Source organism: Lissotriton helveticus, chromosome 9 (genome assembly GCF_964261635.1).
Source record: "Lissotriton helveticus chromosome 9, aLisHel1.1, whole genome shotgun sequence".
NCBI classification, from domain to species: Eukaryota; Metazoa; Chordata; class Amphibia; order Caudata; family Salamandridae; genus Lissotriton; species Lissotriton helveticus.
This window is the reverse complement of record NC_136070.1, coordinates 1,279,425,221-1,279,452,399: the sequence shown is the minus strand read 5'-3', so window position 1 is coordinate 1,279,452,399 and position 27,179 is coordinate 1,279,425,221. Positions and strand designations below refer to the sequence as shown.

General features: G+C 50.6%; 1 protein-coding gene across 1 annotated transcript in view; it reads left to right on the top strand.

The window, feature by feature from the left end:
* Positions 1-27,179, top strand: part of PLXNB1 (plexin B1) — a 416,790-nt gene that overhangs the window by 217,941 nt on the left and 171,670 nt on the right. The window contains exons 5-6 of the mRNA XM_078661870.1: positions 16,123-16,251; positions 17,148-17,248. Coding sequence (XP_078517996.1) covers positions 16,123-16,251; positions 17,148-17,248 — 230 coding nt within the window. The remainder of the gene's footprint in view (positions 1-16,122; positions 16,252-17,147; positions 17,249-27,179) is intronic.

The following is a 27,179-nucleotide window of genomic DNA, read 5'->3' as shown; positions in this document are numbered from 1 at the left end:
TTGTCATAAACTGTTTAGATGAAAGTTCTTGGGAGGCGCAACATAGTTTCCCAGCTCCATGCACGATGTGCTGTTCCAATTCCGTTTTTTTTCTTTGAGTTGTGGGACTTGTAGTCCTGTGTAATAATGGAATAAACACATAGGTGCATCACTCAACAATACAGGAAACGGACACTTAACAAAAAAATAGTCTGTGTCGAAAGTATCCTTTCTTTTATTCAATGTTTTGATAAAAATATTGAGGAAGCAGCCACAACGCGTTTCATCCAGAGAATGAACTTCTTCAGGGCTGTAATTTTAACAAATATATAAGTATACATAAGTACAACAGACAGAACAACATAAAAAAGATTATAGCATGGAAAATGCACGGGAAAGTAAAAGAGACGAAGTCCATTCTCTGGACGAAACTCATCGTCTGTTTCCTCAATGTTTTTATCAAAAAATTGAATAAAAGAAGAAGAAAGGATACTTTGGACATCGACTTATTTTTTTGTTGTGTCCGTTTTCTGTATTGTTGACCGGTGCACCTATGTGTTTGGTTTTTAAGCTGGTATTATCCTGTACTGCAGTGGTTCCCAAACTTTTTTGACCCGCGGCTCCCTTGCCGCATTGGCCATTGCCCGTGGCTCCCCACTGTTATTTGTTTTGGAGGGTGGGGGGGATGTAAGCCCGGAGTCGGGAGTACTCCCATTTTTCTCTCTGAAAATAATTGGGATGAAGCTAATGAAGGTTTTATAATCATATACGCAGAGTGTATTACTAAAGTGGCGCCTCTAATAAAATATTCCTAGTTACACTTTTTTGCCCATGCCTTTTTTTGAGTACCCTCTCAAACTTTTTTTATCCCACCTACAGTGCTAGATAGCACCCCTATGCATGTAGGCCCCATTGCCAAAGGGTTTCTGTCCTTGAAGAATATTTGCCTGCACTTCCATTTCTACCCGTGTCATACGTGCCAACACACCTGTCTCAGCAGTGTGACTCACGATTTTGTAAACCACATACAGCTTTATTTTTTTGTCTCCTCCCTAAAATTGCCTCCAAATCAATGCAAGTAAAATAAAATCCTCAGATTTTTTTTTATTAAACGTCCCTCTTTCTTGCTTTCAGATGTTGGCATTATGCCGTATATGGTGTTACTTCCCTGTGCTCAAGGAGAGAGCGGGTCTGTCTGGAAATGTGGTGCACTGAAAGAAATGTGGACTGGAAGTACCTATGCTTCAAGTACAAATGTCAATACTTATAATACTCAGTTTGTTTAATAGACGGGACAACTGTACTTTCCTGATAACTTGCATTGGTGTAAAAGGGATTTGGAAAAAAACTAAACTATTAACGGGTAACAAAATAAATCAGGCATCTTCCGCCTACTTTGGGAGTGTTGGAACGTGGAGATCCAGTGAACTACGGAGGTCATCTCCCTCTACGTGCCATCAATTAAGCACTATGTTTACAGCTGTAGGCATGTCACTTACAAATCATCGATATCATGTGTTTAAGTCTAATTACTTTAACTGAAGCCAACAGACCCTTCAGCATTAAATGCATTAAAGTGCTTGGTGCGCGGCGCCCCTGGCTAGGTTTGACGGCTCCCCAGGGAGCTACGGCGCACAGTTTGGGAACCACTGCTGTATTGGATAGGCAACGCGACAGTGGGTGTATTAACAGTGTGCACACACCAATGGTGGGCGACTCTCACCAGATGTATTAACTATTGGGGATAAGTAGTTGAGGTGCTGGTTTCGCTGCAGGGTTCACTGGCGTTCAAGTTTTTACTGGAATAAACAAAGCTTCAAGTCCCAGAATTGAAATAAAACGTGGACTGGAGCAGCACGTCATCAGGCATAGACCTGGGAAGCTTGGCGGGGCGCTTCAAGAGGGGGTCGAAGAGGGCTGGGGTGGATAACAGACATCCTTATGAGTGTAGTGCCAACCGTATAGCGCCTACGTCCGGAATAACCTTCCGAAAAGTAGCGCCAGACACACACTGTGAAGCACCTGTCTCCGCTGGAGAGGGGTTCGCAGGTGATAACCACAGTGGCTTCAGGCGCTGGAGGCAGGTTGGGGCAGGGTGTCACTGTAGGGTTAATAATGTTATAACCAATGGGAGGGGGGGGGGAGAAGCCGATGCGTTCGCAGTAGTGATCAGTAATTGTGAAAGAGAGAGTGAAGTGAATTTAGAAACACCTCCCATCATTACAATAAAATGCCTTTTATTATGTTGTATTCCACCTATTAAAAAGTGTGATCGGTTAATAATGTATGCATCCCATTCGGGGGGGGGGGGGGTGTTCAGCCTTTCCTGCCCCATCCGCGCGCTCCGGAGGGTCCATTTGTCTTTCATCCGCCCCTGTATTTGATGACATCCGGACATCCGGCCTCGGTCTGTGCCCCCCCCCCCCCCCCCCCCCGACGCGCGCCGCGCCGTTCCCAGGATCCCTTGACCTTGTTCTTTCAAGGATTCAATTTATTTACAGCCAGTCCTTGCACCCCCCCCCCCTCACCCCCCCCTGCCTGCGCCGCTGCAATCGATCTCTTCCAATCACTCTATATTGGAAAATTCATGGCGGATTTATTTGGGGTCTCGTAGATGTAGAGTGGGGGCTGCTATCCTCGGGTGTGGCATAACAGAGAAACAGGCGGCCACGTTTCAGAAACCTTCTAGGGTCTCCAGAGGGCAGAGCAAACTGGGCTTTTAAAGGGACGGAAAAAGGATTAGAGTGTGTGGGTTACATGACACGAACTAGGAGTTTGGAAAGAAGAATCTTTATTAAAGTTACCACTTGTCACTCAAAGCCCTGGTGCATTGTGCCCCCCCCCCCCCCGCCCCCATCCCCGCCGCTCAGTGCTCCAGACACACACACGGCCTCCTCAGGGCCTCCTTCCAAAGCCGAGTTTTTGTCACCCTCTTACCTCTCTCTTAGTTACCAAGGTTTTTCAACACTCTCATGCGTGTGCATATGTGTGCATGCATGTGTTTACACGTCTGTGCATGCTTTCACTAATGCAAGTGTGGGTTAATATGCGTGAGCAAATGTATCAGCACATGTTTGCAAGCATGCTTATGATACATGTGCGTGTGACTGACAGGTAAGTGGTAAGAACCGTATTATGTTACACATCACCTTTTCCCATAGGCGTGTGCACTAGTGAGCCGTAGTGAGCCGTAGTGAGCCGTAGTGAACCATAGTGAGCCGTAGTGAGCCGTAGTGAGCAGGCCTTTCGGAAACCGCGTTTCACGATTTTACAAACCTGTTACTTTATAACGATCCAAGATGGTGGGGGGAGGAGTGGGTGGGAAGAGGGCGTGTGATGGGCGAAGAGAGGGAGGTTATATGGTTTAACTGAGGGTCAGATCTGTGGGTACACCTGACCCCCAGCCTGAGATGAGAGAAGAGACAGTCACAGAGGGATGGGGGCAGAGGAGAGAGGAACCACCCTAACTCTTGCTGGTGATGCCCTGGTGGTGGCGGCCAGGGATGGAAATGTCGTCCACCAGGTGGCGCTGTTTACTCTTGAGGAACCAGTTGTTGGAGGACAATGGTTTGAACCGGATGCTTATTAGAAGGAGAACCAGTAAAGGTCATTGGGGGGAGGGGGGAGGTTTGACCTTGCAGTGACCTGCGTGAGGCTTCTGGCAGCCTGGATGGTGGTGAGGGGGCTAGGGGCATACGGCAGCCGGGCTTGGGTAATAGAGGTTTCTCTTACACCTTTACAGTGCTTAGAGACCGCAGAAGCGCCAGATGAAATGTTATATCAAATATTGCTATTATTGTTTTAGTATTACAGCTGTGTGTCGTTGATGCACCGACATGGGGCATTGATCAGTAAGACTTTAAAATATTGGGCGAGAATCGAAGCTGGCGGACTTTAAATTTGACTAAAAGACATTGCGATTTGGGGGCGTTGATCTGGAAGTATGATTGACTGTCAATAAAAAGCAGAGTTGACCCACGTGACCACTGCTCAAGAGATGGCTGCTTAAGGCTGGGGTGGTTAGTGAGGCTTGATGATGCAGTGTTGAAAGCCACAGGGAGTTTAATGAGGACCAGTAGACATGGTTCACCCTCGTCGGTGATCTCAGGGTCTCACTGACGCCCTGTATTGTGTCTTTTATACGACAGCAGAGATGGCACCTGATTGGTCAGCAGTGGAGGTTGTCTTCAAGATGCTCAGTGTTCAATAGTTCAACAAGGACCAGTAGACATGGTTCACCCTCGTAGGTGATCTCAGGGTCTCACTGACGCCCTGTATTGTGTCTTTTATACGACAGCAGAGACGGCACCTGATTGGTCGGCAGTGGAGGTTGTCTTCAAGATGCTCAGTGTTCAATAGTTCAACAAGGACCAGTAGACATGGTTCACCCTCGTCGGTGATCTCAGGGTCTCACTGACGCTCTGTTGTTGTGTCTTTCATACGACCGCAGGGGACGCCATCCGATTGGTCGGCCTGGTGAAGTCTGTAGCACTGGATGTTGCCTTCAAGATGCTCAGCGTTGAGGTGTTCAACAAGGACCAGTAGCAATGGATCACCCGCGTTGGTGGTCTTCAACTTTAGGGTGTCAATGATTCCCTTTATTGCTGCATCTTCTATACGACAGCAGAGATGGCACCTGATTGGTCAGCAGTGGAGGTTGTCTTCAAGATGCTCAGTGTTCAATAGTTCAACAAGGACCAGTAGACATGGTTCACCCTCGTCGGTGATCTCAGGGTCTCACTGACGCCCTGTATTGTGTCTTTTATACGACAGCAGAGACGGCACCTGATTGGTCGGCAGTGGAGGTTGTCTTCAAGATGCTCAGTGTTCAATAGTTCAACAAGGACCAGTAGACATGGTTCACCCTCGTAGGTGATCTCAGGGTCTCACTGACGCCCTGTATTGTGTCTTTTATACGACAGCAGAGATGGCACCTGATTGGTCGGCAGTGGAGGTTGTCTTCAAGATGCTCAGTGTTCAATAGTTCAACAAGGACCAGTAGACATGGTTCACCCTCGTCGGTGATCTCAGGGTCTCACTGACGCTCTGTTGTTGTGTCTTTCATACGACCGCAGGGGACGACATCCGATTGGTCGGCCTGGTGAAGTCTGTAGCACTGGATGTTGCCTTCAAGATGCTCAGCGTTGATGTGTTCAACAAGGACCAGTAGCAATGGATCACCCGCGTTGGTGGTCTTCAACTTTAGGGTGTCAATGATTCCCTTTATTGCTGCATCTTCTATACGACAGCAGAGATGGCACCTGATTGGTCAGCAGTGGAGGTTGTCTTCAAGATGCTCAGTGTTCAATAGTTCAACAAGGACCAGTAGACATGGTTCACCCTCGTCGGTGATCTCAGGGTCTCACTGACGCCTGTATTGTGTCTTTTATACGACAGCAGAGACGGCACCTGATTGGTCGGCAGTGGAGGTTGTCTTCAAGATGCTCAGTGTTCAATAGTTCAACAAGGACCAGTAGACATGGTTCACCCTCGTCGGTGATCTCAGGGTCTCACTGACGCCTGTTTATTGTGTCTTTTTATACGACAGCAGAGACGGCACCTGATTGGTCGGCAGTGGAGGTTGTCTTCAAGATGCTCAGTGTTCAATAGTTCAACAAGGACCAGTAGACATGGTTCACCCTCGTCGGTGATCTCAGGGTCTCACTGACGCCCTGTATTGTGTCTTTTATACAACAGCAGAGACGGCACCCTGATTGGTCGGCAGTGGAGGTTGTCTTCAAGATGCTCAGTGTTCAATAGTTCAACAAGGACCAGTAGACATGGTTCACCCTCGTCGGTGATCTCAGGGTCTCACTGACGCCCTGTATTGTGTCTTTTATACGACAGCAGAGACGGCACCTGATTGGTCGGCAGTGGAGGTTGTCTTCAAGATGCTCAGTGTTCAATAGTTCAACAAGGACAGTAGACATGGTTCACCCCTCGTCGGTGATCTCAGGGTCTCACTGACGCTCTGTTGTTGTGTCTTTCATACGACCGCAGGGGACGACATCCGATTGGTCGGCCTGGTGAAGTCTGTAGCACTGGATGTTGCCTTCAAGATGCTCAGCGTGAGGTGTTCAACAAGGACCCAGTAGCAATGGATCACCCGCGTTGGTGGTCTTCAACTTTAGGGTGTCAATGATTCCCTTTATTGCTGCATCTTCTATACGACAGCAGAGATGGCACCTGATTGGTCAGCAGTGGAGGTTATCTTCAAGATGCTCAGCGTTGAATAGTTCGACAAGGACCAGTAGACATGAATCACCCGCGTTGGTGGTCTTCTACTTTAGGGCGTCAATGATTCCCTCTATTGCTGCATCTTCTATACGACAGCAGAGACGGCACCTGATTGGTCAGCAGTGGAGGTTGTCTTCAAATTGCTCAGTGTTCAACAAGGACCAGTAGACATGGTTCACCCTCGTCGGTGATCTCAGGGTCTCACGGACGCTCTGTATTGCTGTGTCTTGTATACGACAGCAGCGGACAGCACCTGAGTGGTCGGCCTGGTGAAGTCTGTAGCACTGGATGTTGCCTTCAAGATGCTCAGCTTTGAATAGTTCTACAAGGACCAGTAGACATGGTTCCCACGTTGGTGATCTTCAACTCTAGGGTGTCACTGACTCCATGTGTTACTGCGTCTTCTATACGACAGCAGAGACGGCATCTGGTTGGTCGGCGTATTAAAGACTGGAGCAGTGGAAGTTGTGTTCAAGATGCAGAGAGTCAAAGAGTTTAACGAGAACCAGTAGAAATGGGTCACCTTCGTTGGTGATCTTCGGAGTGCCACTTGTGGTCTCTGGTGTTGCGTCTAATATGCAACAGCAGCGGGGTCGCACCTGATTGGACGGGCTGACAAATACTGCAGCAGTGGATTCAAGATGCTCAGTGTTGAAGTGTTCAACAAGGACCAGCACGCAGGGGTCACCCCTTTGCTGATCTTCGGGGTGTCACTGATGACAGCAGGGGACAGTACCTGATTGGTTGGTCTTGCAAAGACTGTAGCATTGGATGTTGTCTTCAAGAAGAACAGTGTTCTAGAAGGACCCGTAGGCGTGAGCCCTCCTTGTCGATGATCTTCAGGGTGTCATCGAGTCCTTGTATTGTTGTATCTTCTATACAGTAGTAGGGGATGTCACTGGGCCGGCGGCCTGGCGAAGACTGTAGCAGTGGATGTTGTATTTAAGATGCAGAGTTTCCATGTGTTTAAGAAGGACCTGTAGGCGTGAGTCCTCCTTGTCAACAACCTTCAGGGTGTCACTGAGTCGTTGTATTGTAGCATCTTCTATACAATAGTAAGGGATGGCACTGGGCTGGTGAAGACAGTAGCGATGGATGTTGTATTTAAGATGCAGAGTTTCCATGTGTTTAAGAAGGACCTATAGGCGTGAGCCCTCCTTGTCGATGATCTTCAGGGTGTCATCGAGTCCTTGTATTGTTGTATCTTCTATACAGTAGTAGGGATGGCACTGGGCTGGTGAAGACAGTAATGAAATGAAATGAAAATAAAATGTATAAAGCGCTACAGCTGCCCTCAGGCGTCCAGTAGCGGTGGATGTTTGTCTTCAAGATGCAGAGTGTTCAAGTGTTCAACGAGGACCCGTAGGCATGAGTCCTCCTTGTTGATGGTCTGCAGGGTGTCATCGAGTCCTTGTATTGTTGCATCTTCTATACAGTAGCAGGGGATGTCACTGGGCTGGCCGGCCTGGCGAAGACTGTCGGTGGATATTGTCTTCAAGATGCAGAGTGTTCAAGTGACCAATGAGGACCGGTAGTCATGGGTCACCCTCATCAATGATCATTTGGGTGTCACTGATGCCATTTATCATTACGTCTTCCACAAGCCAGCCGGAATGGCTCCTGATTGGTCCACTGGTGCAGTGGATGTTGCCTTCAAGAATGCAGAGTGTTGAAAAGCTCAGCGTGGACCAGTGGGCATCGGTCACTGTCATTGGTGATCTTCAGGGGGTCACCGACTCCCTGTATAGTTGTGTCTTCCATACAACAGCAGGGACGGCACCTGATTGGTCGGCCTGGCAAGAACTGTAGGGGTGGATGTTGCCTTCCAGATATGAAGTCCACTTATCTTCTTATGACCTTGCCTTAGGATGGGGTTCCCTGGGGAGAGTTGATGAAATGATAATTGGCGATATGTCTGGGTCAACTCTCGGCTTTTTGTAGGTGGCAAGCTCTCCATACTTTTCAGAGTGAGCACGGGTGGTGGTAATGATTCGAGGGCACAGGAAGCAAACACGTCATTATCATCATCAGATGGCGCTTTGTCGGATGGTACGAAGATGACGTCATCGATAGGGAGGGGGATGCAGGTGAGTCCTGTAGTGCTGCGCTCTGTGACACTTTTTGCAAATGTTCATGTTTTATTTTAAACCAAGTCTGGGCAGTGAACTCTGTTCGCAGAGTTTGCTTAGATTTCCGCACGCCACGTTACAGGGGGCTCGCGGAGTACTTCCTCATTTGCGTTCGTCAACGTCAAGTTGGGCGCGAGCAAAGAAATTCCACCTCCCGGCAAGATTTTTCCTCATTTGCAATAGTCAACATCAAGTTGGCTCGCGTTGAAAATCAATCTCCCGACGAGATTTCTCAAGGCAGGCAGTCAAATTTCTCATTGCGAGTGGTCGCGTATGCTCATGACCGCTCGCGTTGAGAAACTGTCCGTTCACGTTGAGAAAGCTGCCGCTCGAGTAAAAATCTAATTGAGCGGCAGAAAGGAAGCAGCGCCCGCTTGCGCTGTGCATGGTGGCGTTCGCGATGATTGCACATTGCAGATAAGCACCTGGCACTGAAAATCACAGCGAACAGCATTTATCTAAAGCACTCTGCCGCTTGCGGAGCTCCGCGTATCGCGGCTGGGTTTTTCCTGCACTTCGCGGAGTTCCACTTAGCAGAACTCCACAAACTCTGCCCAGGCTTATTATAAACTGTAAGTGAATAAGTGGGCGGGCCAGTGGTGGAGCGGTGGTGATAGGTCGTGTGGTGTTCTGGCAAACGGTATTGATTTTGTTGTCGGAGGGGGCGGAGTGGTGGATTTTCCATGAAGTGTGGGTGGATGGGAGTGGGTTTCTGTAATGTCTGATGCACTTCCGGATTCTTTGATCTCATTGTTTCCCTCAGAGATGGCCTTGGTTCAGCTGTCTCACAAGGGACACTCTTGAATGAGAATGGAGCGCTCCGTCTCTTCCAGCTTTCCCCAGACAGTCACTGAGGCTGAGAAGAGAGCGTCAAGAAAAGAGAGCTGAGCTGTGTCTCAGGCAAGAGAGAGGACTGGAGAGACAGCGAGCAAGAGAGACCGGAGAAGCTGAGAGGGTGGGGCATACACTGCTTGAGAAGGAGAGAGCTGAAGAGACAGGAGAAGAGAGAGCGAGACATTCAACTCATGAGAAAGAAGAAGCTGGAGCGACTGAGAGATAGACCGTAAAAGAAGAGAGTGTGAGACATACACCTCCTGCGAGAGAGAGAGAGCTGGAGGGACAGAGAACAAGAGAGGCAGAGACTGTGAGATAGACACCTCTTGAGAAAACAATGGCAGGAGAGTGAGAGCAGAGAGACAGAAGCAGAGAGTGTGGGACATACACCTCCTGAGAGAGAGAGAGAGAGAGAGAGAGAGAGAGAGAGGGAGAGGGAGAGAGAGAGGGAGAGAGAGAGAGAGAGAGAGAGAGAGAGAGAGAGAGAGAGAGAGGAGAGAGAGGAGAGAGAGGAGAGAGAGAGAGAGAGAGAGAGAGATAGAGGGAGAGAGAGAGAGAGAGAGAGAGAGAGAGAGAGAGAGGGAGAGAGGGAGAGAGGGAGAGAGAGAGAGAGGGAGAGAGAGAGAGAGAGAGGGAGAGAGAGAGAGAGAGAGAGAGAGGGAGAGAGAGAGAGAGAGAGGGAGAGAGAGAGAGAGAGAGAGAGAGAGAGAGGGAGAGAGAGAGAGAGGGAGAGAGAGAGAGAGAGAGGGAGAGAGAGAGAGAGAGAGAGAGAGGAGAGAGAGAGAGAGAGAGAGAGAGAGAGAGAGAGAGAGAGAGAGAGAGAGAGAGAGAGAGGGAGAGAGAGGGAGAGGAGAGGGAGAGAGAGGGAGAGAGAGAGAGAGAGGGAGAGAGAGAGAGGGAGAGAGAGAGAGAGAGAGAGAGAGAGAGAGAGAGAGAGAGAGAGAGAGAGAGAGAGAGAGAGAGAGAGAGAGAGAGAGAGAGAGAGAGAGAGAGAGAGAGAGAGAGAGAGAGAGAGAGAGAGAGAGAGAGAGAGAGAGAGAGAGAGAGAGAGAGAGAGAGAGAGAGAGAGAGAGAGAGAGAGAGAGAGAGAGAGAGAGAGAGAGAGAGAGAGAGAGAGAGAGAGAGAGAGAGAGAGAGAGAGAGAGAGAGAGAGAGAGAGAGAGAGAGAGAGAGAGAGAGAGAGAGAGAGAGAGAGAGAGAGAGAGAGAGAGAGAGAGAGAGAGAGAGAGACATTCACACCCGGAAGAGAGCAGTTTAGAGAGACTGCAAGTGGGAACGAGAGAAGCCGGGAGAGAGACGCGCCCCTGCTGAGAAAGAATGAGACACACACATACCCTCTCTCTGACTCGCTCATGTTCCATCCCTCTCACTCCTTCATCACCCTCCACCCTCCCTCCCCCCCCCCCATCGACCTTCATTGTTGAACCCCCCCATCAGGACTCCTCGTGAAATGTCCCACTTGGGTAATTGATGCCGCCGACTGTACGCTCCTCCGACAGCGGCCTCAGAAGGATGAACAGCCCGAGTTCAGCCCCGCCGAGCGGCCTGGACTGAAATCCCCAAAGCGCCTCAACCACTGAGAACAGAAGGATATAAACCGCTTAAGAATGAGGGTCCCGACAATAGGCTCCCCGGCGACTCGTTATCTTCTGAACGTAATGAACCTCGAATTAGGTCAGGGGGTCCGGGAGTCATGGCAACCGCCCCCCCACCCCCCATCCATCCGTCTCTGTCCCTCCTAGCGCCTCAGAGAGCCTGTAGTCTACCACATGAAGACGTGGACCCCAGAAACAACCTGTGTAAAAACACCCAAACTGAAGCTCATCCTTGCCTAAATATCTACCTACAACAAGCACTGGCAAAGCCAACAGGCCTGGCCTCCCAAGCGCGTGGGATGTTTCATTGTTCACAGTGCAAACATATGTCACAAAAGGTAAAAGAAGAAAAACGCATGCTGCCCACGAAATGCAGCGGCCGTGTACCTGCAATCGAAATATGTAATTAAAAGCAAAAAATAACTAGGATGCAATTTAATAGAACAGTAGGCGTGCTTCCATACAGGTCAGTGTACCTAGAACAGGTATGGAAACCTTTTTCATTTTTATTGGACTTCAAAGGAAAATGAGTCTTACTGGCACAAACGAAAGGTACTATTGGCTTTGAACTATAACCCGAAGACATCGTTCAAATACACAAGAATGACAAAAAAATAAAAAGGATAACAAATGGAAAGAAAAAACATTGCTAAACTAGTGTAGTGACCCGTCTGCCCTTGCACTGAAGTTCACCTCTTTGTAGGCAGATACACATATGTGATGAAGCAAACGCTGTCACTCACAGTGCGAGAGCCAATGCCTGGAGTGGGCTCACCCGTGGCCCCATGCTGTGCGGTGTGATAGGCAGCAAGATGTGAAGGACAGCCGAACAGACCAATGGATGAAGAGGACTGACTCAAAGCCCTTCTGTTTGTATTTATTATTTATATTATTTAATTAATTGGCATTGGCAAGGCAAGATCCACAAATGGCACCTGCAGTTTATCCCGGGAATAAAGTACTTTGCCCCCCAAGTGCAAGAGGACAGTGGTCAATTAATAGTAAATTATCCAGACCTAAAATGTGTGGGCAGTGGGTGAGGTTTGCTTTACAAATTAAGTACAGGTCCTTTTCATGAGGTCAGATTTGTCTAGCTTTGAGAGTTTGGCAGCACAGACGGTCCAGTGATGTTTTTGTAAAGCTTAGCTTTGTAGTCTTGTCAGTCAGAAGCAACTATTGGTCGGTGAAAGCCTTCATAGCGCCTTGAGCGCAGAAGGCGGTTCACTTTGGCCCAGCCATGAGCATTGGCTATTCGCATTATAGTTTAACTGATTGTTTATGCTCCCTCTTTTATCTACCTTATTTTTACTACCCATTTACTACCTCAACTATCTGTCGCTCAAAAGCTTGTTAATTGCTCTCTTGTTTTTACTACCCCTTGTTGTAAAGCGCTCTGATATCTGCAAAGATCTTGTTCGCGCTATATAAAACTCTCAAATAAAATAAAATAAATTGGTGTGTCCTTTTCAAGAGCACGTGACAGGTGACCGAAGAAAATGGCTGCTCTGTAGACTGTGCCCAAGTCAGGGGTGTAACTCAGGCCCTGCAGCCGCTTTGGTGTAAGTGGGGAGGGCAAACCCTTCAGAGGGCCCATTACACTCCAGGCCAATGGATATCTGTGAGCTATGGAAGACTTGAGGGGCGCCCCTTTGCATTCTGGGGCGGCCATGCCATTCTACGGTACGCCACTGGCTCCAGTCTGCCTCCGCTGAGGAGCAAGGTAGATTCACGTTGTCGCACGCACGTTGTCGCACGCGCACAGCAGTTCCAGCTAAGCTGGAAGCAATAACCCTGGAACCAGCCCTCTGTGCCATGGACTGTATCCAGGTAAGGTGTGTGTGAATGCCAGGGGAGTGGCAGTCTCTATGACCAGACCCCCTCTTGTGCCCTCTGCTGTAAGGATTCCCAGACAGAGGTGTCACTAGAGGGAGACAGATAGGACCCCTGTCCCAGCTGTCTTTGTCTTGCTGCACCCCCCCCATTCCTTGTGCCCCACCACAGAAGCTGCTGAATGTGCCAAGCGGCAACATTGTGCCCCTTGTCATGCACATGTATGCGTTAATCTACCTTTGTTTGTCTGAGGCAATCCGTGAGCCTACATTTTGCTTAAAATGTTTAAATATGACTTTCTCTGCATGAATGTAAACTTGTAAATCAAAGTATAGATGTAGATATATATATATATTCACTGAAAAAAACAAAGTTTAAACTAACGTTATAGTTAGGTGTGTTTAAAAGATCTGTTTTTGTTTTAAAAAATAACTTGGAAACTCACTGAAGAAAAGTTATAGTTAAGTGAATGTCAGTGCCAACATTAATGTTATGAAGTAAAAAAATAAAACAGAAATTCAACAATTCTAGTTGGCAAAGCTAAATATAACTTACGCCCCCGCCATGCACTGCTTATGACCTCGCATAATACATCAGTCATGACATGTTCTGGCAAAGTGCTCGCCGGCACTCCTGGGGGCTGGGGCTGAGGCCGAGCTATTTGCCAGGCTCAATTTCGGGCGATTTTGTTACATGGGCCGATATTGCACCTATGCTCCAAAAACGGCCCTGTAACAATAACGACCCCACCGGGGTCCAAAACCGGCCCCCATCCTGGCGGCCCACCGGGGAAACACCCGGTGCCCGCTACGGCTAGTATGCCCCTGTGTTCTGTGACATCATTTATGACATCACTGCCAATGAGTGTGCTGCTTTTTTTTTATAGTTTACAGAGTGGCGGGTAACTACCACATTACTTTTCTACCTAATTGTGTACAGCCTGTGTCCAGCTAGTGGGTGTAAGTGTTTACAAAAACACGTGTGTTCCTAATTCATCATAGGTATGTAGAGGGACTGAACACGTTATAAGTCTTTGTATTAAAACTAACTCTTTTTACAGGTGACACTTGACAACTTGTGTTCAGCCTGTGCCACACAAGTGTTTTTGGCTCTGCAGAAAAAGTTTCCAACAGGGCAAAGATTGTACGTAAAACATTAAGTGATGTAAGCAGCCTTGACTTATTTAACAGCATCGTCTCAGCGTGACAATTTCTACTTAACATAAAAGACTGTGTGCACCAGGTACTAACCTGTGTACATGTGCTTGTTGTGTTCAGAAGATCGGCTATGTGTAACGTTTTCAATATTAACCTGCTGTCGGGGCATTTAACCCTATCCATGCTGCCGTCGGCCATTGGCCGACGACAGCACTACCTCGCTGGTGCTGCCGTCGGCCAATGGCCGACGTGGCCCCACCCGTTTTGCGGAAGTGCTGCACTTCCGCAAAACGAGCTGCGCAGCCAACGGGTTGAGCTATGGCTGTTATGCATTACAGCGCCTTGACATTCCTAGGAGTAGTCGTGTGCTCTATAAATGTCTTTTCTTTCATTCGTTCTTTGATTATCTATGTGGAAGTTCTCCACATTGATAAAGCATGTTTTACATTATTGCTGGCCACCCAGCCTGATGCACTGAGGTGTCACTGCTGGCAGTGGTTGATTAAAAAAAAAAAAGTGCCAGGGCTCTCGTCAGGAGGCACCTTGCACCAGCCCATCGCTCCTGTTAGCGCCACCTACAGCAAAGCCAACTACTAACCATGAAAGTGGGTAGAGGGTGTGGCCTAATTGCCAGAGCTGTTAACTTCCGAGCTGGGGAACCAAGTTTGAGTCTTGGCGTCGGCTCAACATCCTGTGATTTTGGGCAAATCACTTAAATTCCCTGTAAATTAGTGTGTCCTTAACTGGTGCTCAAGAAAAGCACCATTTTGATTATTGAATATTAAGTGCTGTTGCTGAGGACCTAAAACCACCGGCTCAAATTAAGCTCTGCCTGCTGGTGATCTTGCATAAGGTGGCCAGTACGGTAATCCAGTCTGATGTGGTCACTATTACCGCACTTACATTAGCAGCTGAGGGTGGTTCTCATTGAACAGAAGTATCTCTCATCACCCAGAAGGGTGGAGACCCCTGCGGGCCGCTGCTCCACGGGCTGTGGTCGTCTCTCTTCCTGGACGCACGCGACACCAAGTCTTCTAAGAGCATCACTTATCTCCCCTGAACCTTCTCCCTAAAATCCCACCAAGTCTTCTCGAGACCCTCCTATTCCAGAAGCAGGCACCACTTCTAGGGTCTGCCCCCCCCCCGCCTCTGCTGTGTTTATTTACCTCTCACATCACCCCCCCCCCCCCATCAGAACACAAAGGGCTCCTTTCAACACCACACTGAGTAGCTCACTTGATGTGTGTACACCAGGTTCTTCTCGTGTGTAGTTTGCCTCTGTCTGATCTGCCCATGTTTCTCTGGGCCTTGTCCCCCCTGGTACCTTCATAATGCCAGCCAGAGGGCACGGGGTGGTTCACCTGCGGCAAGGGTGTGTGCCAACCTACATGCTGAAGTTTTTGTCTGGATGAATCAGCCTTTCATCATCTTAAGCTCACAAATTGAGTAAATGTAGACCATGGCAGTAATCACTACGTATAAGTAGGGCTCCCAGTTTTATGGTATTTATTTTCTTGACATTTCCGTCTGTATTTATCCATATTTTTTTTTTTGCACAATTTATCTGTATTTATCCATTTTTAGTTTGGGTTTTGTGAGACAAACGAAGCAAAAATAGTACATTTCCATATTTATTTAAACAATAAATGTAAACTCTAATCTTGATGTAGGACAGATTTCAAAAATATGAAGTCCCACAGATGATAAATCAATACACATATGAAAATAATAACATTTTTTGTATCAACCGTTTGCATATCTACTGGAGTTAAATAAAGCCTCCTAACAATAATTTCTTTATTTTTGTAACCACTTATCAATCTTCACAGCTATTGGCCTGACAGTCACAGCTGACAGTATTCAGAATCACTCAAAAAAAGATACTAATTTCCGTTTTTACCCACATTTACATATAAATATTGACAGGAAAATAAATGGTTCTGTCTGTATTTATCTGTAAAAATCAGTAAAAAGGGAAAACAGGGAGCCTTACCTATGAGTAGATGTGGGTATTTTTGCCACCTGTCACCCCTGCCGGGGCTTCCAGGGCTCTGGGGCGGGGCTTTCAGGGCTCTGGGGCGGGGCTTCTAGGGCTCTGGGGCGGGGCTTCCAGGGCTCTGGGGCGGGGCTTCTAGGGCTCTGGGGCGGGGCTTCTGGGGCGGGGCTTCTAGGGCTCTGGGCGGGGCTTCTAGGGCTCTGGGGCGGGGCTTCCAGGGCTCTGGGGCGGGGCTTCCAGGGCTCTGGGGCGGGGCTTCCAGGGCTCTGGGGCGGGGCTTCTAGGGCTCTGGGGGCGGGGCGGCCGCTCAGGGGTGTATCTTTGATGCTTCTTTCTGTGACGTTTCATCTCTCTACTACCTACAGGTCTACATCAGTGAACAGGGAGAAGCCACCCCGTACAGCTCCATAACCAACCAATCGAATACCGCTGTGGGCGGAGACCTCCTGTTCGACCAATCACAGGATCATCTCTATGCCATGACCCAATCAACGGTAAGAGAGTCAACCTGTCCAGATGTTGGCTTCTGGAGCTGGGCGTAGTTGGTGTTCCTAAGGGAGAGAAAACCACAGAAAAAGTACAGCTATAAATATTGTTTAAAACATAATAAAAAGGCAATAAAAAATGCCAGTTAAAAAAAAATGATTTAGTATAGCTTTCGATAAAAAGACTGAGAAGACGAAAAAAGAAGTTTAAGGGCAATACATGCGAGTTTCAACCATTGATCAAAAGGCCAATAAAGTATGTGTTTAACCAGGGCCATCTTAAGGATTTTGGGGGCCTGGCCCAAACGTATTTTGGGGCCCCTGTCCGAAACCAATTTTGGGGGCCCTGTTAAGATGACCCATTTTCACTCTTTCATGCGCTCTTTGGGCGGGTCACTGACAGTGCACAGACAAGCGTCCAAATTCTAAATGTTGAGGGATAGTGACACTATTGTAACACAGCAGCAACGCACTAATATTACCACAAATCGTCTCCGAGGCACCCTCGCATTTCTTATCGGTGAAGTTATGTTTCCATCTAAATGAAACTTTTTTAAGGGATGTTGCATGAAACATAAACGCAGCGTTTCTCTGCAATGTGTCTGTAATAGACTCTCACACATTAAAAATAAATTCAAGGAAAATGGTACTTAAAACAAGCTTTTTAAGAAGTTTTCAAGGCCATCCGGGCAAGACTCTGCAGAACAGAGTGGGCTCTATTGGGGGGGTCTGGGACCCCGGGAAGACCCTTTAAATGTCTCTGTGTTTGTCGAGCAGCATATGAGGGGGCCCGGGGGGGGGGGGCAGGGGTCTCGTTGATGGAGGCCAGGGGGGCTGCTGGACTCTTGACTGTCTCTCGTGGGGGGCTCTTCACCTCTGACCCCAGTTCTCTCTGTCCCTGGCAGGTTCTGAAGCTGCCCCTCTCGGAGTGCGCGCGGCACTCGGACTGCAAGTCGTGCCTGTCGGAGAAGGACCCCTACTGTGGCTGGTGTGTGCTGCAGGGCAGGTAAGGCTGTGACCTCCCCATCCCCCCTCTTTACCTGAGTGTGGACCCGTCCTCAACAGGGGGCGTGGCCTGCAATGCTAATGCCTTCTAATACTCACCTGCAAGCAATGGATTGTGGGGGGTTTTCAAGACTCTACCCCTAATGAAGACGTTTTGTGAAACGTGCTGCAGCGCCCTGCCAGTTGGGGGCAGTAGAGAGGGCTGAGAGGGGTGCTAACAACCACCTGCCCGACAGCCATGAGAACATTAAGACGCCTTACTCTATCATCCAAGAGACAAAATCTATTTATAGACCTCTATACGTTGAGTATACGAAAGCTGCATTGAATATCTATTTTTGAGCAATGGATATCGATTGCGGCAATATACAACAATATTGAACAAATACTTTTAGATACATTTTGAAAGATTTAGTTTTGCAGCGTGAATCTTTCTGGATTCACTATGCTGTGCATTATTCCGCAGTCTAGTGGTTGGGTCCGGAATCGTAGTCTATTCTTTTTTTTTTTTCTTTCTTCGCAGCCCAGGTGGGCGTCGACGTCCCACCTTTTGGTGTCCGTCCGTGACGTCGGCACGCTTCCTGCGGAAGCTCCCACCATTGGGCGCCATCTTCAGATTCTTTTTTCCGCCATTGGGTCTGGATCGTTTCCGAGAGGCTCCAGAGTTTTGGATGGGAAAAAACACAGAAGAGTCGAAATTTTGCAGGAAATACTGAGAAGACGACCAGGGAATAACACCTACAAGCCGGGACGACGAAGGAGAAGGAGAACTTCGAGAAGTTCGACGTCCAATGGAGAATGCGCACACCGGGGGCCCCCTGAGCGCGAGACATGGACAACACACAGTTTAAATTCTGCCGTAACTGCCACCACAAGTACGCGCAGACGACCAGCACCCGGTTTGCAACCTCTGCTTACCGGTCAACCACGAGAATAAGGACTGCAACGCTTGCTCTGTCTTCACACCGAAGACCCTGCGTGCCAGAGAGCGACAGAGAAGGGCCAACTACACCATGCAGGGGAAGGGCCAACCACCGTCCCTTCGAGACCTGGGTCTCTCGACCGACGAAGAAGACAACGTCGCCGGAGAAGACGACGGCTACACGGCCGTAGAGACCGATAAGAAAACTTCTAAAGAGGTAGGAGAGTCATCGACCCCAAAAGCCCCGGCAGACCAGCGAAGGTCTGACTCAGATTCTCGAAAGACTGAGTCGAAGTCCTTGAAGGGAGCACTGACGCCGAACATTTTGTCGGCCGCAGCTGCAACCAAGGACAGAGAGCCCAGCGGATCCTTCGAGAAGGACTCCCAGGTGGCGAAGACCGGCGAAAAGCAAAGGTCGTCGAAGCACGTCCCCGAAAAGGAACGTTCATCTTCGAAAGAGAAGGCCCCGAAGGCCACCTCGACGTTGACAAGGGAAACGAGGCCCGTTTCGACATCGGCGCCGAAATACACGGCAAAGAGGCCAGCAGAACAGTCCGACACCGAACAGGCCGCCAAACTCGAAAGAAAGAAAAGATGGCTCGAGGTCGAAATGGAGAACATCCTACAGAGAAAGAAGGAGTTCGACGAACGACTCAAGAGTTACACGATTCCGTCGAAGACACCGACGGTCATCGTAGAGCCGGAGGAAGAAGAGGAGGATTTCGAGGCCGAAGAGCTGCCGAAAAGCCCCGAGACTGTCGAACAGCAAGAGGAAGAAACCTTCTTCTATGACGACGAGGGTGACGACGACCAAAGGACATTTCTAGGCTCAGCATCCTCGGGGACACAGGACTTGGAGTGGCAGGACCTCGACACAGAAAGTCCAGAAGAGGGCGTAGACACGTACCTTCGAGGCCTTCGCCGCCCGACGACATTGGGGCGTACAATATCGCCATCAAGAGCGCAGCAACGGCGTTTGGAGTCAAACTTGATGAAGAGAAGCAGAAGCCAAACTTCCTCTTGGAGACCCTACTCCCCACGCAGACCAGGAGCCAATATCTCCCTATGCTAGAGAGCGTCATGGCTCAGGGGATGGAGGCGTTTAAGGACCCGGCGACATGCAGGTCCGTTACGCTGAGGACAGAGAAAAAATACAAGCACTCGACGAAAGATCCCCCATAGATCAAGGGGACAGTCCTAGCAGACTCCATTATCACGGCAACCGCAAGGAGGAGGGCAAATGTGTCAACAACTTCAGGGCCACCACCAGACAAGGAAAGCAAGAGGTTGGACCTGACGGGGAGGAAGATAGAGAGAAACGCTGCAATGCATTGGCGCATGGCAAATTCCAACGCCCTGCTAAATAGGCACCATTACCAAATCCTGGATCAAATTGACCAGCTGGTGAAGCACCTCCCAGAAGAGTACCAACACAGAGCCTCACACCTGGTGGAGGAGGGGAAAAATTTGGCAAATGCTTACCTCAAAACAGCCCTGGATGGAGCAGACACATCAAGCAGGCTGATGATGTTGGGAATCACGGAAAGAAGGCAAGCTTGGCTCAGGATCTCAGGCTTCAAACCAGAAGTGCAGCATAACATCCTTAGCACACCATTCAATTGGGAGACACTGTTTGGATCGCCGGTGGATGAAAAACTCACCCAGCTCAAAAAGGAGAACGACTATGTAAGGTCAATGGGGGCTTTACAATTCAGAGGGTCAAAGAGGGGTACCCCGTCACGTAGACCGAACGGAAGGGGGGTAACAAACCAGGAACGTCACACCAGATATTCCAGCAGTCACAGCGTGGAGACAACCAAGCACAGCAAGGGCACCAGAAAAAACACTGGCACCAACAACGGAGAGGCCAGTCCTTTCGCAGGAGAGGAAACGGACGTGGACAGAACAAGAGAGGGGGCCAACAGCCCGCCTCAAAGTGACTCCGTCCAGAGATCAGTGCCCACCCGCGCAAAGCCTCACAGGGTGGAGCACAAAAGAAATGATGCAAAGTTACACAGAACAAGCATCGCAGAACATGTAACACCAGTAGGAGGCAGGTTAAGTTGTTTCTTCCAGGAGATGAGGAAGATAACAACAGACAAATGGATACTAAACACCATACAGTTCGGATATTGCATAGAACTGGAAAAGACACCGCCAAACAGAAAACCGAAAAAGAGGGCGCAGTCAGGAAAAGAGATTGAGCTGCTTCAAAGAGAAGCGACAGACCTCCTGGAAAAGGAGGCCATCGAACCAGTACCACACCGAGAAAGGAACAAGGGAGTGTACTCCACCTACTTCCTAGTGCCGAAGGTGGACGAAACAATGAGGCCCATCCTAGACCTAAGGTTCCTGAACAAGTTCATGAAGACACAGAAATTCAAGATGACGTCCTTACAGGAGGTCATTCCTCAGATAAGAGACGGAGATTTCATGGCCACCATAGACCTCAAAGATGCTCACCTGCACATCCCAATGAACAAGCAGCACAAACACCAACTGAGATTCACAATAAACAAGGACCACTACCAGTTCACAGCCCTGGCGTTCGGACTAAAATCCGCACCAAGGGTCTTCACCAAGTGCTTCGCAGCAGTGGCAGCACATCTAAGGCAGGAAGGGATCCATGTATACCCTTACCTGGACGACTGGCTGATAAATGCAAGCTCCCACAGAACATGCAAAGAACACGCGCAACGCGTAACAAATGTGCTGGTGGGCCTGGGATTCTCCATCCACTGGGGGAAATCCTCTATGGAACCAGAGCAAGTAAAAATCTTCCTGGGTGCACAGATAGACACCATACAGAGCCAGGTGTCCCCCAGCGACAAGAGGACAGTGGCGCTACTGAAGGAGACGCGCCTCTACCCGAAGAGGCGAGCTCAGACAGTGAGGACAGCGAGCAAGGTCATGGGCATGATGGCCTCCTGCATACATTTGGTACCAAATGTACGACTCCACATGAGACCACTCCAAGAATGGCTGGAAGAAGATTGGTCACAAGCTACAGGAAGCTGGGAAGATCTAGTGGTTGTAACGCACGCAGTGCAGGAGGAGATGTCGTGGTGGAGCAAGAAGAACATGACAGAAGGGAAACTTCTAACACCACCGACCCCAACGGTGACCATCACCACAGACGCATCCCAGAAGGAATGGGGAGCACACATGAGCAAGCTGAGGGTCTGTAACGTTAAAATAGGTTATATTTGATAACCGGTTTTAACGTTACAGAATAACAATTTGGAATTTATTTGATCAAAGAAGACAATGGTTTTAGACTTGTATTAAATATTCCTTTAAAAAATGGTTCTTTACTATGAAAAAAAATTCTGAACAATATTTGACATTTTGAAAAAAACGTAAAGTTTTATCTGTACTCACTTTGAAAAGTTGAACCTGTATTCTTAAAGTTACATGTCATTTCTTGGACCTAGTACAAAGGGACCGTTTCCTAAAAACGTTTCTAATTGTCATGTATGACGCTTAAAAAACACATTCTTTTGTAACTTGTGCTTGACGTGGGGATTGTTCTGGGAATTGGCTTTTCTCCACCTTGCTAGAATTCCTTAAAGGCAAAAATCGGAAATTAACTTTAAAAAAAACTCAGTCTCTCTCTCTCTCTCTCTCTCTCTCTCTCCCTCTCTCTCCCCCCGTTTTCTCTCTCTCTCCTCCCTCTCCTCTGCTCTCCCTCCCTCTCTCTCTCTCCCTTCCTCTCTCCCTTTCTCTCTTCCTGCCCTCTCCCCCTCTCCCTTGATTTCTCCCTCTCTCCAGTACTAGGCAGAAGTGCCGCATCCTTCCTGAGTCCAGGGTCACCGGCTCTCCACCTGCCTCCTCATTGGTCTTGCCATCCACAGCTCAGTTGTGGGGTTCTCCCGGGCTCCGCTCTGAGCCCCCCTCTTTTCAACCCGTCTGTCATGTCTTCGCTGACCGTCTTACCTCTTTGTGGTTTCCATCCTGGACGCCCAGATATTCTGCTGCTCGGGTGCACCCACAGGGTGATGAGAGGTGACGTCACTCCGTGGGTACCATCTGGCGCTCCTTGGATGGACGCCTCATCATTGAGGCTGACGCTGATGAGACCAGGGCCTGCTGTGTGGCACCCCCTCCATCTGCCCCTGTAAATGGTGACCCCAATGTCCTGGCACACGTCCTGAGCCTAGAGCCAGCCCCCTAATCTGGGGGTTCCCTTTGATGCAGGGCTTTCTTTTCAGACCCGTATTAGGAACCGGGGGCTCTCGCATAATGAGGCGTCTCATTAAAATGGATTCCTTTCTTCCTGGGTCATCCATGAAGATGTCGGTTCCTGTGTTAATTACAAACAGGGTGGGCTGCTGTCATTGACTGTTTATTGGGTTTTCATCTCCTCTCGTGCACCCCTTACACCTTCAGAATGCAGCAGCCGGGTTTATATCCGGCCTTCCAGAATATTCGAGCATCTCTCCCCTTTCACTGATTTGCAGTGGCTTCCACTTCGGCAGTGCTGCTCTTGTAAAGCCTTCTGCTGCTGTCACAACGCAGTTCATAATCTGTCTGCACCCACTGCAGGACTGATGTAAAGGTCGCAGCCTTTGAGGCAGCGCAGCAGTCTGCCTGCACCCACTGCAGGACTGCTGTAAAGGCCGCAGCCTTCCAGGCAGCGCAGCGGTCTGGCTGCACCCGCTGCATGACTGCTGTAAAGGTCGCAGCCTACCAGGCAGCGCAGCGGTCTGGCTGCACCCACTGCATGACTGCTGTGGCGGTCGCAGCCTTCCAGGCAGGGCTGAGGTCTGACTCCACCCACTGCATGACTGCTGTAAAGGCCGCAGCCTTCCAGGCAGCGCAGCGGTCTGGCTGCACCCGCTGCATGACTGCTGTAAAGGTCGCAGCCTACCAGGCAGCGCAGCGGTCTGGCTGCACCCACTGCATGACTGCTGTAAAGGCTGCAGCCTTCCAGGCAGTGCAGCGGTCTGGCTGCACCCGCTGCATGACTGCTGTAAAGGTCACAGCCTACCGGGCAGTGCAGCGGTCTGGCTGCACCCACTGCATGACTGCTGTAAAGGTCGCAGCCTTTGAGGCAGCGCAGCGGTCTGGCTGCACCCACTGCATGACTGCTGTAAAGGTTGCTGCCTTTGAGGCAGCGCAGAGGTCTGGTTGCACCGACTGCATGACTGCTGTAAAGGTGCAGCCTTCCAGGCAGCGCAGCGGTCTGGCTGCACCCACTGCATGACTGTTGTAAAAGTTGCAGCCTTCCAGGCAGCGCAGCGGTCTGGCTGCACCCACTGCAGGACTGCTGTAAAGGTCGCAGCCTTCCAGGCAGCGCAGCGGTCTGGCTGCACCCACTGCAGGACTGCTGTAAAGGTCGCAGCCTTTGAGGCAGCGCAGAGGTCTGGCTGCACCGACTGCATGACTGCTGTAAAGGTCACAGCCTTTGAGGCAGCGCAGGGATCTGGCTGCACCCGCTGCATGACTGCTGTAAAGGTCGAAGCCTACCAGGCAGCGCAGCAATCTACCTGCACCCGCTGCATGACTGCTGTAAAGGTCGCAGCTTTTGAGGCAGCGCAGAGGTCTCCCTGCACCCACTGCATGACTGCTGTAATGGTCGCAGCCTACCAGGCAGCGCAGAGGTCTGGCTGCACCGACTGCATGACTGCTGTAATGGTCACAGCGCTACCAGGCAGCGCAGCGGTCTGGCTGCACCCACTGCGGGATTGCTGTAAAGGTCGAAGCCTACCAGGCAGCGCAGCAATCTACCTGCACCCACTGCATGACTGCTGTAAATGTTGCAGCCTTCCAGGCAGCGCAGGGGTCTGGCTGCACCCGCTGCATGACTGCTGTAAAGGTCGCAGCCTTCCAGGAAGCGCAGCGGTCTGGCTGCACCCACTGCATGACTGTTGTAAAGGTCGCAGCCTTCCAGGCAGCGCAGCGATCTGGCTGTACCCACTGCATGACTGCTGTAAAGGTCGCAGCCTTCCAGGCAGCACAGCGATCCGGCTGTACCCACTGCGTGACTGGTGTAAAGGTCGCAGCCTTCCAGGCAGCGCAGAAGTCTGGCTGCACCCGCTGCATGACTGCTGTAAAGGTCACAGCCTACCAGGCAGCACAGCGGTCTGGCTGCACCCACTGCATGACTGCTGTAAAGGCCGCAGCCTTCCAGGCAGCGCAGCGGTCTGGCTGCACCCGCTGCATGACTGCTGTAAAGGTCGCAGCCTTTGAGGCAGCGCAGAGGTCTGGCTGCACCCACTGCGTGACTGCTGGAAAGGTCGCAGCCTACCAGGCAGTGCAGCAATCTACCTGCACCCACTGCATGACTGCTGTAAAGGTCGCTGCCTTTGAGGCAGCGCAGAGGTCTGGTTGCACCGACTGCATGACTGCTGTAAAGGTCGCAGCCTTCCAGGCAGCGCAGCGGTCTGGCTGCACCCACTGCATGACTGTTGTAAAAGTTGCAGCCTTCCAGGCAGCGCAGCGGTCTGGCTGCACCCACTGCAGTACTGCTGTAAAGGTCGCAGCCTTCCAGGCAGTGCAGCGAACTGGCTGCACCCACTGCAGGACTGCTGTAAAGGTCGCAGCCTTTGAGGCAGCGCAGAGGTCTGGCTGCACCGGATGCATGACTGCTGTAATGGTCGCAGCCAACCAGGCAGCGCAGGGGTCTGGCTGCACCCACTGCATGACTGCTGTAAAGGTCGCAGCCATCCAGGCAGTGCAGCGGTCTGCCTGCACCCACTGCATGACTACTGTGAAGGTCGCAGCCAACCAGGCAGTGCAGCGGTCTGCCTGCACCCACTGCATGACTACTGTGAAGGTCGCAGCCATGCAGGCAGCTCAGCGGTCTGGCTGCACCCGCTGCATGACTGCTGTAAAGGTCGCAGCCTTCCAGGCAGCGTAGAGATCTGGCTGCACCCACTGCATGACTTCTGTGAAGGTCGCAGCCTATGAGGCAGCGCAGCGGTCTGACTTCACCCACTGCGTGACTGCTGTAAAGGTTGCAGCCATCCAGGCAGCACAGCTGTCTGGCTTCACCCGCTGCATGACTGCTGTAAAGGTCGCAGCCTTCCAGGCTGCGCAGCGGTCTGGCTTCACCCACTGCATGACTGCTGTAAAGGTCGCAGCCTTCCAAGCAGCGCAGCAGTCTGGCTTCACCCACTGCATAACTGCTGTTAAGGTCGCAGGCAGCGCAGCGGTCTGGCTGCACCCACTGCATGACTGCTGTAAAAGTTGCAGCCTTACAGGCAGCGCAGCAGTCTGGCTTCACCCACTGCATGACTGCTGTGAAGGTCGCAGCCTTCCAGGCAGCGCAGCGGTCTGGCTTTACCCACTGCATGACTGCTGTAAAGGTCGCAGCCTATGAGGCAGCGCAGCAGTCTGACTTCACCCATTGTGTGACTGCTGTAAAGGTTGCAGCCATCCAGGCAGCACAGCGGTCTGGCTTCACCCGCTGCATGACTGCTGTAAAGGTCGCAGCCTTCCAGGCAGCGCAGCTGTCTGGCTTCACCCACTGCATGACTGCTGTAAAGGTCGCAGCCTTCCAGGCAGCGCAGCAGTCTGGCTTTACCCACTGCATAACTGCTGTAAAGGTCGCAGCCTTCCAGGCAGCTGTCATGTGGCGGCTTTCCGCCGTCCCGGGCGCCACAGGACACATGCAGGCGTCGGGAATACTCACTTCCGCCCGGAAGTGGTGTCCCGGTCTAGTCCTCCGCCTCACTAAACACTTCCGGGTTACTACGCTTAAATGCGTGAAGCACCGCCGGATCGGTGCTTCTGATTCCGAAGTATTATTCCCAGCCCAGCAGACGTCGGAGGACTGTTCTTCTATTCCTTTGGACTCCTGGAGGTTCCGCTGCACTTCGTGTCACGGTAACGCCTTCCCTGTGCCAGTACGCGTTACGTGACTTTTCCTTGCCGTTTTTGTTTCGTCCTCAACATCGTGTGGTGCGCTGGCCATTTCTCTCCTGAGCCTCTAGTGCTCAGACAGCCATGCGGGAGCACTGCTACTTGCACCAATTTGCCGAGCGCTGAGAGCGCTGTGATACTTTCGTTTGGGACCAGAATTAACCCTTCCTTGGCAGACGCGCAGGAACGCTGCTGCATGTCTTCCTTGTGTTGCCTTTGTTTGGCAGTGGCGCAGGAGCACTGCTGCATTTTCTGTCAGTAAGCGCAGGAGCGCTGTGACATTCTTTGCTTGTGTTGCTTTTGTTTTGGCAGTTACGCAGGAGCGCGACTGCTAGTTACCTGGCGCGTGTAGCGTAGGAGCACTGTGGAACTCTTGCATGTGGCGCAGGAGCGTTAAACAAACATGCACTGGGCCGCGCTATAGCGCTTACCCTGGAGTCCTGGTATCGTACCCTTACGCGCAGAAGCGCCTTCTTATTGTTTGTTTTGTACTTTGGTGATTCTTACGCGCAGGAGCGCTTTATTTCATTTCCTCACCAAGGCACCTGGACGCTAAGTTGCTGGCCTCTTCCTTGGTTCTGCACGAACTGTGTGTCTTGGTAAGTACCGGAGCCAGGGGCTCCCTCCTGCATGTGTTTTGTGGGGTGTTATGCTGTAGGAGTAGTACCACGTCCTAATCAAGTCTTTTCTTGTTCCCTCAGCTGTGCCAAGACCCTACCCTACGTCCCTTCCACCAAGGCCACTCCTCTTGCTTATTTGGCCCCCATTCCTGGCTCCATCTAATCCGTGTCGGGTTTTACTCCCCGCAGGGGTTAGTTGGGAACAAGGGCGGTGGCTCATGTCGTCTCTGCAGAATCGCTTCACAAGCCCAGGTGAGTCTTGTGGGGCGCCTGACAGAATCAGAAGCCCGCGTTGTTTCATTCTGCCCAGACGACATGGGAGAACCGGAGGTTACCCTGCAGGACATCGCAGCCTTGCTGGCTGCCATGCAGGCAGAGAACCTCAGTTTACGCCAGGATATGACGGCCCTACAGGGCCAAGTGGCGGCTGGTCTCACCAACCCTTGGGGAACCACTCCTAGTCCCAGAGCCAGACAAGAGGGGTTGCATAGACGCACCTCAGTTCAGAGTCATTTTGGGCCTAC